Here is a 20250-nt window from a genome sequence, read left to right on the forward strand (position 1 = left end):
ATTTAATGTGGATGTACAATACCATCAGCTTTAGAGTGAGATGTTGAAACACTTTTACGTTTTTGTTTTTGTTGTTGTTGTTGTTGCTAAGAAAACTAAAAATGTTGAGTAGAACAACACAACACCGTGCCGAGCTATTAAAACGTGGCAGAGATCGAATACACAACTTTATCGGTGCCATATTATCTTTATACGTTTGAAGAGCTCTAAACATTTACAACATAAAACAGAGAAAAAACAAACAATATACATAGAAATATACATATTTGTGTCCAGAATTGATGAATGCAGCGTAGTGTTAGAGGAGTGGAAGTAGCTTACACTCTGAAAAATCCGTAAAAATAGGCCACGATGTACGGTATTAATTTGACGTCATTTTCCGTAAGCTATTTGTTTTTAACATTTGTTTAACCTGTATTTTGAATTTTGAACTTCATTGCGTTGTGTTTGAACGTTAACGAAAATGTCCGTGAAATACTGAAGCTCTGGCAGTACATTATCCGTTTTGTACAGATCCGAAATTCACGGCCTACATAATCTGGATTATTTATATGGTTTTCATTATAGCAGTGGTAAAAACATTTTATATAAGGTAATATGAAATGTTGTAAAGTAAGGTTATACTTGTATAATACAGCGTGAGGTTCTAATAAATAACACCGAAGCACTTTATTTTTTTTATAGGAACCGCGTTAATACAGTATAGGTGACATCATTTACAAATAAACGGATACACCATAAAAATAATATTAAAAGAGAGCTCAGAGGAGTAAAGCCTCTCTTACCTCATCTTCAATTCCTGTAACATCTAGTGTTATTATGCTCGATCCAAACTGAATATTGTCTTCCTTTCTCAGAGTTCCACCAGCAGGAAGTGTGTTTTCATTATACGATCTCACAAACTTAAAGTCACTTGTGCGCGAGCCTGTGGTTAGATACGCGTCATAATTGTAAGAGCTGCGGAGAGTTCCTGCTCCATCCACCTCTGCATAGTTGGGAGGCAGATAGGCGCTGGGAACAGCAACTGCTCCATCAAACAACAGTCTGGGCTTTCTCCTGTGACAAAACTTCACTGCCAAGATCAGTATGATGAATGTCAGGAAGAAGGTGCACACGGAAACTAATGCAATGATCAAGTAGGACGTTAATTTAGAGTTGCTGTCCTCATAAGTCATATCTTTAAGTTCAGGAACTTCAGAAAGGTTGTCAGAAATGAGTAAACTCACATCACAGGTTGTAGACAGAGAGGGCTGCCCGTTATCCTTCACTGAAATAACAAGGTTCTGCTTCATATTGTCCGATTCAGAAATGTCTCGTTGAGTTTTGATCTCTCCACTATGGAGACCGATGGTGAAAAGTCCCGGATCAGAAGATTTCAAGATCTGATAGGACAGCCATGCGTTCTGTCCAGAGTCAGCATCTACAGCGATCACCTTAGAGACCAGAGAGCCTGAGAGAGTCGCTTTAGGGACCATTTCAGTCATTAAAGACTTTCCATCTGGAACAGGGTATAATATCTGTGGAGAGTTATCATTCTCATCTGTTATGAAGACTTTCACAGTCACGTTACTGCTGAGCGGAGGAGAACCATTGTCTCTGGCTACAACTTTGACACTGAAGTTTCTGAACTGCTCATAGTCAAATGATCTTACAGCATGAATCACCCCTGTATCTCCATTAACAGACAGAAATGAGGACACTGGGACCCCATTGACTTCACTGGGTACCAGAGAGTACAGGACAGTCCCGTTCTGTCTCCAGTCTGGGTCATTCGCTCTGACAGAACAAACAGAGGTGCCTGGTTTGTTATTTTCACTTATATAAACAGCATAGGTCTGCAGCTCAAATGTAGGGGAGTTGTCGTTGATGTCTGATACTTGTATGTTCAGAGTTATATTGGAGAATAAGGGGGGCGTACCTCCGTCCTTTGCTGTTATTGTCACATTATAATTTTCGAATTGTTCTCGATCAAGCGAATTAGTTGTAGTGATGATAAAATAAGACTTGATGTACGGCTGTAGCTGAAATGGCAGACTCGTCGAAATGGAGCAAGTAACCAGGCTGTTTTCACCGGAATCCTGGTCCTTTACGTTTATTACTGCGATCTCTGAACCGGGCGGGATGTTTTCAGGGATTTGGTTTTTCAGAGACTTAACAGATATAACCGGCGCGTTGTCATTGACATCATCTATTTCAATAACCACTTTACAGTGTCCTGTCTGACCTCCGCCATCCTCCGCCTGCACTTCCATCTCGTACGAGGAGGCCTTCTCGTGGTCTATCTGTCCATTAACAGATATTTCCCCATCATTTTCGTCAATCGTAAACAGTTCTTTTGTGTTGTCGGATAGGTGGTTGATATAATACGTTATTTGCCCATTCGCACCCTCATCCACATCGGTCGCAGTAATTTTGATGACAGACGTTCCGAGTGCTGCATTTTCAGATAAACGAGCCTTGTACAAAGGCTGCGAAAACACCGGTGCATTATCATTCACGTCTATCACGAGCACTTCTATAACAACAGTTCCAGATTTTGGGGGATTACCTCCATCGGCCGCTGATAAAATCAAGGAATGCTCTCCTTTTGTCTCTCTATCCAGGCTGTTTTTCAAAACAATATCCACATACCTGTCTTTATTCGATTTTGTATCGAGAACAAAATGCTTGTTTTGACTGAGTATATATGTCTGAACTGAATTAATTCCGACATCCAAATCCCGTGCTCGAGCTATTTGTAATTTGCTTCCGATCGGTGCCCCTTCGCTTATCTCAAGTTTCATTGAATCTTTGGGGAAAATAGGAGGGTTGTCGTTGATGTCCTGGACCTCCAAAACAACGTTATGAATCTCTAAAGGATTTTCGAGAATAAACTCAAAGTGCATGAGGCAGGGGGAGGTAGTGCCGCATAGCATCTCTCGGTCGATCCTTTCAGAAACAAAAAGATTTCCAGAATCTAGGTCTACATCACAGTACCGTCTCTCCCCTTGATAATCCAAACGGGCTTTGCGAAACCTCAAGCGATTAGAATCCAAATTAAGCTCCTTGCTTAGACTTCCAATAACAAATTTAGTCTTTGTTTCCTCCGGCACAGAATAACGAACATCAGCAGCGCTAACGCAGAAGAGGATCGACGTTATCCAGAATCGCCATTTGGCCCAACACACTTGAGACATTTTCACCATGTTTTCTTGTATGCAATAAAGTAAAAGCGAAATGTTCCTCACAAACAGCAGATTTATTTCATGGGTAGAACTGCTATTTCGACAAATGACTGTTAACAGAACAGAAAAAAATGTCCCACCTAATGGGTGTGTACTTATGCCTCCAAAACACAGAGTTAATCAACAGCGACACCGTGTGGTTCATTTCATTTCAGCGTGTGAGGCTGCTGTGCAGATGTTTCTGATAATGTGGGTTTGAATTGTAATCGTGGATGGCACGTCAAGGATAACCATATAACATTATTATTGACTAATAGGAAGAAGTGCGTCCTTCAAAACCCTCAACACAAACGAATTTTATATTTTAAATACATACTCTAGCTTTTGAGCATTTATACTGGGCATTTTATATTGTATAACTTTTTAGAGCTACCATAAACTTTATTGGTGTAGTTTTTACCAGCTACACACACCACAAACGGACATTTTCTGTTTCTTTCAGCACCATGGACAGCTCACCCGCGGTCGCCGCGTTAGACTGCTGGAAATGTGCAAGTGATATTATACAAGTAGGATGAAATTTGATTAAAAAAGGTATTTAGTGCAATATGTTTAATAAAATATAAAAGATTAGAGAAGTCAACGCGCTACATTTGACCAGTTACAACTGGTAAAATGCAAATGACAGTCAAAAAAAAAAAAACCCAATTCTTTCAATTCTGTTGAACTGCACACATCCTTCGTAACAGTCATCAGCACACACGTGACGTGCATTTAATAAACCAAGTCCAATGCCTCGCCTGCGTACATCGAACAAAAAAGAAAAAGAAAGATTAACTTATAACTTAAGATAACTTAAGACTATTTTTGCTTAATCATCAAGATCAGAAATATGGCCGGTTCAAAGCACACACTACTACCTTCACCAAGTCTGGTAGTACTATACAACATTCCAGTACTATAAAACATTCACGCACGCACGCACGCACGCACACACGTTTGTTTTTGTGACATATGGGAACATTCCATAGTCATAATGGCCTTTATACCGTAAAAACATATACCGTATTTTCTATCCCCTTACACTGCCCCTGCCCCTAAACCTACCCATCACAGGAAACATTCTGCATTTTTACTTTCTAAAAAACTCCTCCTGTATGATTTATAAGCCTTTTGAAAAGTGGGGACATGGCCAATGTCCTCATATTACACCCTCTCCTTGTAATATCTGTGTCATACCCATGTCATTATACACATTTGTGTCCTCATATCTCTCTCTCTCTCTCTCTCTCTCTCTCTCTCTCACACACACACACACACACACACACACACACACACACACACACACACACACACACACACACACACACACACACACACACACACACACACACACACACACACACACACACACACACACACACAGCATTTTCTCACATTATCAGTTTATTTGCTATATAGTTTAGAAAATGATAATAAAATATGACAAGAACTCTCAGAAAGTTAAACTCTCAGAACAAATTCTTTTTTGATTATGTCAGATAACTTTGATTAAATGGTATGTAATGGATTACAATCAACCAATCATCTGTCAACTTTAAGAACACAATTAGATAATACAAATTTAGGTCAAGCAATGCTTCATTCTGTTCAGTCTGTGCTGTAAAATGTCACATTAGCAATTAAAGACAAAACAACCTTCAGAAAAACATGGTCAGGTCAAAGTGTCTGAATATTTTTGGTCCCCGATTTTACTGGTAGTCCACTGTATGAAGATAATATTTCAGTTTATTTTGCTATCCTCGCTTACATAAATTCACTACAGTGTCCTCCGCCCACTAATAAAAAAAATATATCTGATGTCTGAATCATTTTTTGTTTGACTGTAACTTAATCCTTCTATTTCACTCCTTGGAGAACAAATCAATTGCAGTTTGTTTCAGAAGAAATTGTGGTTTGTGCAGGTGACCCATCTATTCTTAAAGGGATAGTTCACCCCAAAATTAATATTTAATTTTTATCTGCTTGCCCCCAGGGCGTCCAAGATGTAGGTGTGTTTGTTTCTTCAGTAGAACAAATGAAGATTTTTAACTCCAACCATTGCTTGTATGTCAACGGGGTCTAAATAAAATTAGACCCCATTGACAAGCATTATACGAGCAACGGTAGAGTCTAGCAATGAAAGCTCAGTCAAGTTACCGTACGGCCTGTCACTGTAGCATAAGCTTCTCTTTGGGAACCAGTTTTATGACAAATATCTGGTAAAAAGTTTTGATGTTCAAGATATAAATGCATACATGTGGTCGATACTATTAATACAACACAAAACCACAGAAAAACCTTGAATACTTATGAAAGAAAACTTTATTTGTGATTTATAAACAAAACACATTACCAGATTTCATAAAGTAATATAAAATAATAAACACCATTACACTGATGAGCAGGTGTACAAAAAGTTCGTCCAACAGATTTGCACCGTCAAAGTCAAAAGCATAGTGCCACCTAGGCACTGGATGAATTTATATATAATTACTACAGACAAGCAGAATACATAGACCCTTTTTATTTTCTCTTTTATAATTTTTGACATTTTTGTGTATATTTTTTGTCTTTTTTTTGTTGAAGGAAGAGGCTTATATCATAGGGACGTATGAACTGGTTCACGTTACAGTGTTATTGATTTCAAAAGCCTAGCACAAAACGAAGGACTGATCCTTTCAAGTTGCAAAAATCATGAAGTTGTAAAGAAAAGCAATTTAGACCATAACACTACAGCATTACATATATCTAGAATGTTAACGTTAACGTTGACCGCCACAGAGCCGACATCGTCTCTGTGTCTTCTCTGTACACTCTATGCATGTGTAATCAGTGTATGTGTGTGTGTGTGTGTCTGAGTGAATGCTTTATGTCTACATACTTCAGCAGAGACGATACACATCTCCAGTTCCATCATGAATGAGAGAAAAAATAATTATGAAAAACATATCTGTTCATTTATATCTATATATAATTTCTGTTTTAATTGCGTTTAACATGCAAAACAGTCACTTGGTGATCTGACAGCACTGAACCACACCTGAAAGAGACTTGTGTGTGTGTGTGTGCGTGTGTGTGTGTGTATGATGATATGGTCTCATAGCAGCACAAACATCTCTCCTTTACTGAACAGTATCTCTACAGACTTAGAAGGGAAAGAAAGGAAGGATGTGCTCCCTCTAAAAAAAAAAAATTGAATGTTTGAATGTTAAGAAAACATTCCCGTTATTTACAAAATTCACCAACTATGGAACTGTCTTGAAGCTATGTCTCACCATTGATTATATACAGTAGAAAAACTCCGTCTAAACTCCGCTCACCCTCTATCCTCGCCCTATAAAGCACCGAGCGCCATCGCCAAACATGTCCGCAATAAGCATGGCTGCATAGTCCATGATAGTTCCACTGCTGTGAGAACATAAACACTGGTGTGTGTTGAGTTTCCGTGTGCATGTAGGGGCCAGTACATGTGCTTATGTTTCCAGCAGAAGGAGTGACAGTATTTAACATGGCTAGGAAATTCTGCTTTCTCGTCACACTGTACAATACGGGCCACCAGGGGGCAGTACTGCCATGGGGCCAGCACAGCACGCCAGATAAAGGGAACATGAGATATGCAAGTTACAAGCAGTAGGTAAGGGCGAGAATCTTAAGACGTTAAGCCGGCGGGGAGTGGGATGACGCCTATCAAACATTCAAAACAGCAGCAAAGGAAGTAGGTGTGTATCGAAAAGAAGCAATAAGCATCTGTTCTACTATTTTACAGACTTTCGAGAGGCTGTTGTGCTTCAGTCCCATTGCGGCTTCAGCTGTACAGCGTGCGGAGAGCCTGTTCAGAGTGTGTATTAGAGAGCGAGAATCGTTTTAGCTGTATGCACATCAGTCGGCCACGCATGATTTTGGACTATATAAGATGAGATTTACTTGCTCTTTTAAAATATAGTTTGGGAGCAGGACGGAAGCTTTTTTTCCCCGAGTGTTGGATCTCGCTGCTACATTCCCATCTCTGCAGGCGTTTGATTTCGATCTGCTCTAGAAAAATCAGACACCAGTCGTTTTGATATTTGCAGTTAGAATCGTGTCTCTTTTTGTCTTTTGTAAAGTTTTGTTTCCAGCAGATCAAGGCGTGAGACGGGGCCTGGGGAGGTTGCTTCTTCCCCGGTTTGAAGTTGAGGGAGGAATGCAGAGAAAACTCTTGGTATGACAAGTTCATATCCAGCTGAACTGGACATCTGTTTGATCCTTTTTAGGGACTTCCATTTATGTGGTTGAAAATGTCATTCACAAGGTGAGAGCGGGCTTGCATTTTGCAGACTGGAGTGGTTTCTTGTAAATCGCTGATCGATTTCTGCGCAACAGAGCAGGACTAGAAAAATAGCCAATCAGAGTCATTGAAACATTTTTACAGGGTTAATTTGTGATTTTTATGCACAGAGCACAAACTCTCATATGGTATGGTATACAGAAGGATCTTTCAATCGTTACATTTTCAGTATTTTTGGTTTTCTCTTTCTGTCAGCGTTTGCTACAAACATAAGTTGATCGCTGTGATATTGTCGTGAGACGTTCTTCATTACTCCTCGCCGTCGTCTTTCCCTTTATCCTTCTTGTCCTTCTTTTCCTTCTTCTTCTTTTTCTTCTTCTTGGACTCCTCTTTCTTTCCAAAGGTGATGAACTCGCCCTTATCATCAACAGCACCTGGGTCCTGCCGGATGGAGATGATGGCAGGGGAGCCGGGGATGATGAAGGCTTCGGGAGGAATCTCTCCCGGCTTCAGGGCTTGTGGAGGACCGTAGCCGGGGCCCGCACCATAGCGGAAGCTCCAGCTGTTACTGTTGATCCCGGCTCCAACAGGAGGGGACAGCTGTCCCTCTGCCTCCCCATCTGAGTGAAAAAATGCAAATTATTAGACCGTTTCATCATCAATGAAGGTAAGATATTAGATTGCCTAGTAGAAAAAAAACAGGTTCAAAACCAAAAATAAGATGACCCAATTACTAGTTACTATTATATAACACCTAACTCCTAGTTTCTCCAGGGGTACTACACATGGAATTCAGTCATGTGTGTAGCTTTCAATGAAGAAATCCTATCTATCTATCTATCTATCTATCTATCTATCTATCTATCTATCTATCTATCTATCTATCCATCCATCCATCCATCCATCCATCCATCCATCCATCCATCCATCCATCCATCCATCCATCCATCCATGTCCTCATTAAAATAAAATTTTTGAAATGAAAAATGTCAATTACTGTGAATAATATTTGCTTTGTAGCATTAGAAATAATGTTTGCAATTGGCTCAGCTTGTTTAAAAAAAACATTTAGTATTTGTCAAAAGTTTTGTCATGTTGTGCAACCAACAGATCTGAAACCATGCTGGAAATAAAAGGAAATGACATCATAGAGAGACATCCGTCAAGGTCAGTAGGGCTCTATAAGTGTCAGATCATTTGAATCATGGCATGGAAGGGACTGTAAAATGTAACGTGGTGCAACTTGCAAGATATAAAGTCAGAATTGTGAGATATAAAATATTAAACAATTCTGACTTTATATCACACAATTCTGACTTTATATCACACAATTCTGACTTTATATCACACAATTCTGACTTTATATCACACAATTCTGACTTTATATCACACAATTCTGACTTTATATCACACAATTCTGACTTTATATCTCACAATTCTGACTTTATATCTCACAATTCTGACTTTATATCACACAATTCTGACTTTATATCACACAATTCTGACTTTATATCTCACAATTCTGACTTTATATCACACAATTCTGACTTTATATCACACAATTCTGACTTTATATCACACAATTCTGACTTTATATCACACAATTCTGACTTTATATCACACAATTCTGACTTTATATCTCACAATTCTGACTTTATATCACACAATTCTGACTTTATATCTCACAATTCTGACTTTATATCACACAATTCTGACTTTATATCACACAATTCTGACTTTATATCTCACAATTCTGACTTTATATCTCACAATTCTGACTTCATAACACAATTCTGACTTTATATCACACAATTCTGACTATATCACACAATTCTGACTTTATATCTCACAATTCTGACTTTATATCTCACAATTCTGACTTTATATCACACAATTCTGACTTTATATCACACAATTCTGACTTTATATCACACAATTCTGACTTTATATCACACAATTCTGACTTTATATCACACAATTCTGACTTTATAATTCGCAATTCTGACTTTATATCACACAATTCTGACTTTATATCTCACAATTCTGACTTTATATCTCACAATTCTGACTTTATATCACAATTCTGACTTTATATCACACAATTCTGACTTTATTTCACACAATTCTGACTTTATATCACACAATTCTGACTTTATATCTCACAATTCTGACTTTATTTCACACAATTCTGACTTTATTTCACACAATTCTGACTTTATATCACACAATTCTGACTTTATATCACACAATTCTGACTTTATATCACACAATTCTGACTTTATATCACACAATTCTGACTTTATTTCACACAATTCTGACTTTATTTCACACAATTCTGACTTTATAATTCGCAATTCTGACTTTATATCACACAATTCTGACTTTATATCTCACAATTCTGACTTTATATCTCACAATTCTGACTTTATATCACAATTCTGACTTTATATCACACAATTCTGACTTTATTTCACACAATTCTGACTTTATTTCACACAATTCTGACTTTATATCACACAATTCTGACTTTATATCTCACAATTCTGACTTTATTTCACACAATTCTGACTTTATTTCACACAATTCTGACTTTATATCACACAATTCTGACTTTATATCTCACAATTCTGACTTTATATCACACAATTCTGACTTTATATCACACAATTCTGACTTTATTTCACACAATTCTGACTTTATTTCACACAATTCTGACTTTATATCACACAATTCTGACTTTATATCTCACAATTCTGACTTTATATCACACAATTCTGACTTTATATCACACAATTCTGACTTTATATCACACAATTCTGACTTTATATCACACAATTCTGACTTTATATCACACAATTCTGACTTTATATCTCACAATTCTGACTTTATATCTCACAATTCTGACTTTATATCACACAATTCTGACTTTATATCACACAATTCTGACTTTATATCTCACAATTCTGACTTTATATCACACAATTCTGACTTTATATCACACAATTCTGACTTTATATCACACAATTCTGACTTTATATCACACAATTCTGACTTTATATCTCACAATTCTGACTTTATATCTCACAATTCTGACTTTATATCACAATTCTGACTTTATATCACACAATTCTGACTTTATTTCACACAATTCTGACTTTATTTCACACAATTCTGACTTTATATCACACAATTCTGACTTTATATCACACAATTCTGACTTTATTTCACACAATTCTGACTTTATATCACACAATTCTGACTTTATATCACACAATTCTGACTTTATATCACACAATTCTGACTTTATAATTCGCAATTCTGACTTTATATCACACAATTCTGACTTTATATCTCACAATTCTGACTTTATATCACACAATTCTGACTTTATATCACACAATTCTGACTTTATATCACACAATTCTGACTTTATTTCACACAATTCTGACTTTATTTCACACAATTCTGACTTTATATCACACAATTCTGACTTTATATCTCACAATTCTGACTTTATATCACACAATTCTGACTTTATATCACACAATTCTGACTTTATATCACACAATTCTGACTTTATTTCACACAATTCTGACTTTATTTCACACAATTCTGACTTTATATCACACAATTCTGACTTTATATCTCACAATTCTGACTTTATATCACACAATTCTGACTTTATATCACACAATTCTGACTTTATATCACACAATTCTGACTTTATATCACACAATTCTGACTTTATATCACACAATTCTGACTTTATATCACACAATTCTGACTTTATATCTCACAATTCTGACTTTATATCTCACAATTCTGACTTTATATCACACAATTCTGACTTTATATCTCACAATTCTGACTTTATATCACACAATTCTGACTTTATATCACACAATTCTGACTTTATATCACACAATTCTGACTTTATATCACACAATTCTGACTTTATATCACACAATTCTGACTTTATATCTCACAATTCTGACTTTATATCTCACAATTCTGACTTTATATCACACAATTCTGACTTTATATCTCACAATTCTGACTTTATATCACACAATTCTGACTTTATATCACACAATTCTGACTTTATATCACACAATTCTGACTTTATTTCACACAATTCTGACTTTATATCACACAATTCTGACTTTATATCTCACAATTCTGACTTTATATCTCACAATTCTGACTTTATATCACACAATTCTGACTTTATATCACACAATTCTGACTTTATATCACACAATTCTGACTTTATATATCTCACAATTCTGAGAAAAGAAGTGTAAGTTATAAAGTCAGAATTGAGATATTAAGTCAGAATTGTTATAAAGTCAGAATTGTGATGTTAAGAGTGAGATTGAAAGTTGCAATTACAATTTTTTTTTGTTCTGTTTAAAGAAGCTTCCATAGATTACTGTGGTTAATATATGCTGTGTAGCATTAAAATTAATTTACATAATTTACAACAAACTAAAAACAGCCTTGAAAACAGCTTATTAGTACTTATTAATATTTGTCACCACTTCTGTCATGTTGTGCAACCAACAAAGCAGAAACCATGGTGGTAAAAGAGGAAATGACATCATAGAGAGACATCCGTCAAGGTCAATAGGGCTAGCGTCAGATCATTTAAGTTTGTCATGACATAGCAGAGGCTGTAAAATGTAACTCCTCAAAAATTGATATTTATGAATGAATAAATAAATGAATGAATGAATGTTCTTTTTTTTTACTTCATGGTTACACTGCATGACAACAATCTGTATCAAAATAATGATTGGAGAAGCATGTTTTGCTTTAACCCTGATCGAAACCTACAAGTAACACACACACACACACACACACACACACACACACACACACACACACACACACACCACACACACACACACACACACACACACACACACACACACACACACACACACACACACACACACACACACACACACACACACGTTTATTTTTGTGATATATGGGGACATTCCATAGGCGTAATGGTTTTTATACCATACAAACTGTATTTTCTATCCCCTTACACTGCCTCTGCCCCTAAACCTACCCAATCACAGGAAACATTCTGCATTTTTACTTTCTAAAAAAAACTCATCCTGTATGATTTATGAGCATTTTGAAAAGTGGGGACATGGCCAATGTCCTCATATGACACCTTCTCCTTTAAATACCTATGTCATACCCATGTCATTATACACATTTGTGTCCTCATATGTCACAAAAACATGCCCACACACACACACACACACACACACACACACACACACACACACACACACACACACACACACACACACACACACACACACACACACACACACACACACACACACACACACACACACACACAGAGCGTCACTCTTGAGTGCACTTTCATACAATGTTCATGTTTGAAAGTGTACTAGCCCAACAGGGACAGAGAGCTGAGTACAGAGTGAGAGACTTATGTACTACTTTCCCTACAGAAGCGGGATCTTTGCTACACCAGTTACTCTATGACCTACTTTCATTTCTGTGTTTTATTTAGATCTCACCATGGCCCTGAAATGCAATTCTGTTTGTTTTTGATCAGTACGTTTATGACAGTACCACACGGCTTATTTCAATAAATGCAAAACCTAGCAGGGATTATCCATTTTGATATTTTTTCCTCAGCTTAAATGAATCTGCATGAGTGGATTGTGCATCTATGTGTGTGTGCAACAACTAGACTAAATTAGGAATCCTTCTCGCGCTCAGTTTCAGGCACGTCTAAATTTAGACACTTCAAATACAGCCATTAATATGCAAACTGCTCCTTTTTCCATGGCTACTGATCCAATATGTATGACTGTTCAAAATCTTGACCTCATGGCAGGCAGATGGTGCAGCAAAGAGTCAATGAGAGAGCGTTCACGTGTACACTGCGTGCCGCCCCCTGGGTTTGACGGATCACATTTGGCTGAGAAGGTCAGAAATTGTAGTTTAGAGTGGCAGCATTACTTGGAGAGTGGTCAGATCTCTAGTGAGAGAGGAACTCATGTGTTCATGTGTTAGTCACACCTCACTCCATCTCCCTGTGGCTTTCATTATGGCAGCAATATCAGTGCATGTGTGTGTCTGCGTGTTAAGTTTCATGTCAGAGCGGGTCAACTGAGCGGGCTAGTTCTCGTCCTCATGAGACCACAGCGAGACCAAAGCAGTTTAAAACAAACTTTCATTGCATTTGTCTCTTTGGTGTAAAGGTCAATGAAAAAATAAGTGTTTGTGATTTAAAGGAAATATTTTAAAAACACATTTGCCAATTTTTTAGAAATGTATTCACTTTCAATTTAAATACTGGAATGTAAAAAAATTATAAAACATAACTAATTTTTTTTTTTAAACTAATACAGTTTTTATTATCAATCGCTAGGGCACTTTTCCAAAACTCTTCACACAGTGAGGGCAACACAAATCTATTTGGGCTAAACTGTGGACCGTTTATTGATATGGCACAAAATGCATTCAAAGACTACCTCTCTTAAAATACATGAATTTGTAATATTTTCACTTCGACACAGCAACCGGCAACACTCTGTTAACCCACAGGCCAATTTGCACATGCTTACATACTGTTTTCAAAACTGTCAAACCTAAAGCTACACTATGTAACTTTTCCGTCCGCTAGAGGGTGCATATTCAAAACAAAGGCGTAGTTTGATGACCCCAACTTTGTGCTCAGAATCTTGGGACATTTGGTCAGCTGGAGGAAAAGATTTGGGATAGGACTCGGGTATAAATCATGTTCATGGATGTGATTAATAATGTTACTGTAGTGTGAAGCAGAACAGGACCGAGTGTTGAAGGGGCTGAGCAAGGCCGCTGGAGCGATTGTTACGCAAACACACGCCTCGTGAGCAACGGGACTTTTATTATGCCACAGTTGCCGGCGCCATTACAGCTTTTCGGTCATGAGTATGAGGTAACTCAGCTCTGTTTATCATATTAGATACATTTAAGTGTGTTTAAAATGATGTTATGACGTTACTCTGTGCGTTCACTCAGCGGCTGCTCTGACACTTGTTCACACTGCTAAGAGTAAAGCGTTTTTGCCAAATAAAACCGGAAACAGAGGGTAACGCAGATATGATGCAATCGACAGGCGACTCCTTCAGACGTCCCGGCTCCTTGGTTAAAATAGCAATTTTCTCACAATTTACAAAAAGTTGGAAACATTTGGGATATTGTAAGAACTCAGCTGAACAAAATATATAACACTGGCCTGGTGGTTTTAGGATATTTTCCTGAAAAAAAATGTTACAAAGTTCAAGACAGTAACATAATACAAAACTGAATAAGACTGAAAGTCGCTATTTCTACAGTAATATTGTAAATAAATATATTCTGAATCTACAAAAATTAAATACTATCAAAGCAATTCGATGAAACTTAACACCTACACAGTCGTCTTTCAATCTCATTACCATCCATTCAAACGGGGAAACTTGGGAATCATTTTGTACAGTAATGTAAACATGGATCATGTAACATAACTGCAGTGAATTATAAACAATGTTATTCTTGATTTGTAATGACATTTTACAAAAGTAAAAATAGTATAATGCTACCTAATGTTAGTGTGTTTTTTTATGTCTGCGTTGACAAAGTTTGTTTGTCGGTTGAAAACATTTGCTAGTGTTATGGAAGAATGAGTTGATTTGAGACATGTATGAAGTGCTTTGGTAGATTTAGTGCATTTTGAATATGAAATTAAATGCTGTGCCAAGATGAAAGTTGGTGAGGAGAACTGTAAAGAGTTTAGACAAAAAAAAAGGTATTGAACAACATGCAAATTAAATCTTAATTGAATTTTCAAAAAAAAAAAAAAAAAAAAAAGTAACACTTTATTTATACGGTGTCTTTGTTACATATGATACCTGATACATGTAGTTAATTAATATTAATCAGTACTTAAATGTATAATTACAGTGTAACAAAGACGCCTTAAAATAAAGTGTAAAAAAAAAATCCTAAGAAACAATTATCTACTATGCCAAATTACTTTTTTTTTTTAAATTAATTTAATAGTTTATTATTATTATTATTATTATTATTATTATTATTATTATTAGTAGTAGTAGTAGTAGTAGTAGTAATAGTAGTAGTAATAGTATTAGTATTAGTATTAGTATTAGTATTAGTATTAGTAGTAGTATTTTAGGATAGTTGTATCACTTTGGCATTATAGTTAGAATTTGACAGTTTGAATTTATGTACAGTACATTTTATTCCAGAAATTAAAAACATGCTAATTGTTGATTTATGGATCTTCAAACTGTCTGTAAAAACTGCCCCAGATAAGGCCGTTATGATATTACTTCTAAAAAATAATCACAGCTTAAATTTGTTGGTTAAATATTAATAATATGACGACACATGCAACTGTCTGGCCATATACGAAGCCATATATATAAATATATATATATATATATATATATATATATATATATATATATATATATATATACACACACACAAATAAATAAAAATTGTTTTTAAAAAAAATGGGATTTTTAATTTCCTAATAAGTAGCAGTTTTGGCACATATTGTGAGGGTTGTCAGTGTAGCCAGATAAATGTGTGCATTTAAAGACAAACATGTGATCTAATATGCATTTATGTGTTGGATGCATCCAGGTCATATATGTGCTACTTTTTGAGCTATTTTGGGTCTTTAGCCTCCGGTTCTTATTTTTTCCTATGCTGTTTCTACCTCTCTTTTTCCACCTTCCATTCCTCTCCCCTTCCACACCTTGCTCATTCTTCCATTTTGAGTACGGCTGGTTGCCATGGAAACCTCCTCCCTCATCCCCTGCTCGCCCACTCCCAGCTGCTCCTGCTGCAGTATCTAAGATTCATTGTTGTTGCCTGGCAACAAGTCACACAGTGTTTCCTAGCAACAGGACCACCGGAGGGGTCTGCCAATCCTGAACCTCTGTGCATCTCCAACCCCCGCATCCCCCCTTCTCTTTCGGCATCACTCTCATTCTATCATCTCTTTCTTTCCTCTATTACTCGCCGTCTCTCTGCATCCCACATGCTTTATTTTTAAATGACTTTCTGTATAACAACCTCATAAATCTTTTGCTTGATCACATCCGTCTGCGTCTCATTTGCTTGGCCTCTTTTCTGTTCCTCCTGATCCCATGACCTCAACCGTGTAATAATTTACAAGCTCTAAACCCGCACTTACACAACACACCTGCACTGGCTCAGTAACACAACATTAGCCTGCTAATAATCACTACACCCTATTTCAAATAGACTGGATTTCAGTTTTCAGACGAAGTCTATCAGTTCATAGTTCATCCTTTTACTTCAAACCTCTCTGCAGCCTGCTAATAAAGAATCAATGATTATCTCTTTCTCTCTTGAGTCGAGTGCGACTCTCTCGATCTGTCCCACTTACGTTTCTTCCCACTGTCTGCTGTCATTTCAGTCCAGCTTTGCTCTATCGGCCTGTCAATATCTCCACCATCCACCACCCAGGAGACCCGCCACTCTTCCTTCATTCCTCTAATGGCACATTAGATTGATCGTCCTCCACCTATCTGGCTGATCTAGTAATGCAAATTCAATGAGTCCTCATGCATCACAATATTTAGATACTTTGATAGAGAACTTCAGTAGATGAAAGATGCCATCCAAGGCACATCATGCTCTTACTCAAAATAAACACATTTGGTTCATTGTCTCAACTAATGATTATGTTGCCTAATTATGTGTTAGAATGAGGCATTTGAGGGACACGGCACTGAATTATAAATGAAATCCTGCCAGAGGAGGACTGGCCTTGATACATCAGTGTTTTGCCAAAAGGGAACCTATTCAACCCGCTTTCAAAGTCTTGATTTTGCTTTCGGAGTCTACTAGAGTGTTTTCATGCTCGCATGTTCAAAAAACCTTGGTTTCCACATGCTTTACATTATTGCAGTCTGTGCGTAACGCTCTGGGGTGCGTTTCACGAACAACGTCATAACTCGCGGTTAAACTACCAAAGTACGATGCATCATTGAAGAAATACAAAGCTAGTCACGACTAGTTTCCTGAAACCATAATGTCGCAAATTTGCCTGCCGTTCAACAGTGCTGGTTAATGATGTCACGCAGGTGGGGGCATGCTTACATCACTAACACAAAAACTATTTTTACTGTATAAAAAAAGGCCATAAGGATAGTAAATCATTCACCATATAATGAACTGACAAACTCAATATTCTGCAAATTTAAAGCAATACAATTTCCCGATCTAGTCAGTCTGAATACCGGTGTCTTCATGTTTAAAGTCAATAGGAAAATATTGCCTGAAAACATACAAAGGAACAGAAGTATAACCTAAGAGGAGAGAGTAGGTATTTAAAAAAAATGGTCAGAACAAACTTTAAAATGAACACCATTTCAGTAAAAGGGTCGACTTGTGGAATGGTCTTACTGATGATCTCAAGAGGAGCAACTCCAAATTTTTGACAAATTTATGAATGCTTAAAAAAAAGGTCTAAGATAAGTTTATGTATAATTATTAAGCAGTAATTGAAACAACACAAGCGACAAACAAACATTTGTAATTAAGTGTGCATGTATGTATGTATGTATATATTTAGTATGTGTATATGATTATGTATGCATATATTTATACATGTATATAGTTATTATGTTTAAATTTTGATGGGTAGATGTTTTGTAAATAGGGTAGGTGTAATAAGCCATGGCTTCAGCCTACACCTTTTCGGTTATTCCTTGTTTGTAATGAATTTGCTGTACATACATTTTGTTTGATGTTTAGTAACCGAATAATCGAATAAACTTTCATTCATTCAGGTGGTGGAGTAATATCTTCTTTTAATTAATCCGTTTGAGGTCAAATTTGGGATCAGTTTGAGATCAGGTTTTGCCATCTGAGGACTAATTCAAACCTTTCTCAGTTGTTATGCTTTATGCCGGATCCGATAATAGGCTCATTCAGAGCAACGCACACATGCTCCTAAAAATGTGCTTTAAATCTCTTGACAGACTTAAAACGTAAATGGCATTTGTATGTTTTCAAAATAAAAGATATAGGGCCAGATTTCCACTAACAGCTTGCGCAAACTCTCTTTTGCCGTTACGAAAACTGAAGTCGGGATTTACGAAAGACACGCAGTGAACATTAAAAAAAGGTGTGGACGGGGTTATTTTTGAAGCTAGAATTATTGCATATGCATTGGTAAGAGTTTCCCTTTTAGATGCAAAATTTATGGGAGGAGAGTATTTAAATGAATCATGCAATGCGATTTTACTAAGGTTTGCGCTCTTCAGTTTCCTGGTGTTTTTTTAGCCATTATTTACCGCCTAAAAAAGCACGTCTTAAACCAGATGCTAACTGGTAGATTGCATTGGACATCATGGAAATGATCCGGCTGCGTCTGTGTTCATTCATTTGTGCGTCGTCAGAAGATCATGCGCAGAACTTTCCACTCCCATCTGCGCTCGTTTGGAATTGCGCTCACACACTAATTTGTTCCGTTTAATAAATCGGGCCCCTGGATTGTACTGAATGTCAGCTTGCTTATTTTGCTCAAGATAAGGATTTAATAAGTCCACATCACGTAAAAAAGAAACTATGCTTCTAACCACAGGTCGAGAGCTGTCATTCCAACTCTACAACTTTGCAATGCTGATCGCGAATGTTCATTGGAACTATGGTTTCGGGAAATACAGACTTGAGCCCCGTTTCCACTGAAATTACCCATAACAATTTGTCCCAGGAACTTTTTTTCCCCTCAGACCTGATGCTGTTTGCGTTTCAATCACGGTCTAAAGTACCGTGAAGATTAGTCCGGTGACATAGGACTGCACGCAACTTCCCAGTCCCCGCTCTGCGTATAAGCTTAATAAAGTGTTTTTTGCTAGGTTCAGTCAGTCACAGTTATCATTTTCACGTCGTTTAGCCCTCTGGTCCTCTTCATTTAATGGTCACACTTGTCCTCTTCCCGGTCAAAAGTGACCGAAGCCTTAAAATGTAACATTTTTTTTTTTTAAACAAAATGTTTTGACAGTGAGAGAGAGAGAGAGAGACCAATGGACCAAGAAGTATACAAAAAAATGTATGGTAAAGCTCAAACCAGATTTGCAATCTTGTTCCCCGTGTCATTTTTAGATCTTGGGCAAAGTATTGCGATACAAAGCGACAATAGAAAGAACACACTGTACATGGATTAAGTCTAACCTGCTTTAAACAGGCTGTTTTAAACATGCATGAATCCATGTCAGTTTGAATCAGCTTTAATTTGGGTCAAAAGGTTTGGTCGGCCTTGATTTATTTAAGGTTCATTACAAGAAATCCTGGATCGCGACGTATCTGCGTTAGGCGTATTAATTTGAACAGATGTAATAGGTTGACAAAACATGATCATCTTGCTAGAGAGAAAATTACCAGATTTGCGAGAGCATGAAGTTTTGCTAGAAGACGGAGTCATTAGTTTCGGATGATTAAGATTTCATTACACTCAGTTAGCAATGCGGACCTCTTTAAGATGTGACCTCACCTGCTGCACTGGAGACTGTGGGCCAGTTCTGGACCAGCATGCCTTGTGCTCCTTGCATCACAGCTGAAGCCTCCTCCATATGCACAGTGCTAGAAATAAAAGCAGTCGGCATGTCATTAGTCTTGAAATATCCAACATCCAGTAACAAAGGCAGAGAAAATGCTCTGTAAAACCAATGTAAATTATATTTTACATTAAAACGC

General features: G+C 37.0%; 2 protein-coding genes across 10 annotated transcripts in view; both read right to left on the reverse strand.

The window, feature by feature from the left end:
- Nucleotides 1-761: 761 nt before the first annotated feature.
- LOC137063158 (protocadherin beta-16-like) lies at nucleotides 762-3262 on the reverse strand. The gene has a single exon (XM_067434227.1). It carries the CDS (start codon nucleotides 3183-3185, stop codon nucleotides 762-764), a length of 2424 nt encoding a protein of 807 aa, XP_067290328.1. The 5' UTR covers nucleotides 3186-3262.
- Nucleotides 3263-5505: 2243 nt separating this feature from the next.
- Nucleotides 5506-20250, reverse strand: part of LOC137062088 (protocadherin alpha-C2-like) — a 70482-nt gene continuing 55737 nt past the window's right edge. For all 9 annotated transcript variants that reach the window (XM_067432891.1, XM_067432892.1, XM_067432890.1 and 6 more), the window contains exons 3-4: nucleotides 20048-20136; nucleotides 5506-8090 (exon numbers count right to left, since the gene is read on the reverse strand). In XM_067432891.1, coding sequence (XP_067288992.1) covers nucleotides 7780-8090; nucleotides 20048-20136 — 400 coding nt within the window. In that variant the 3' untranslated portion in view covers nucleotides 5506-7779. The remainder of the gene's footprint in view (nucleotides 8091-20047; nucleotides 20137-20250) is intronic.

Source organism: Pseudorasbora parva, chromosome 23 (assembly GCF_024679245.1).
Source record: "Pseudorasbora parva isolate DD20220531a chromosome 23, ASM2467924v1, whole genome shotgun sequence".
Classification (NCBI taxonomy): Eukaryota; Metazoa; Chordata; class Actinopteri; order Cypriniformes; family Gobionidae; genus Pseudorasbora; species Pseudorasbora parva.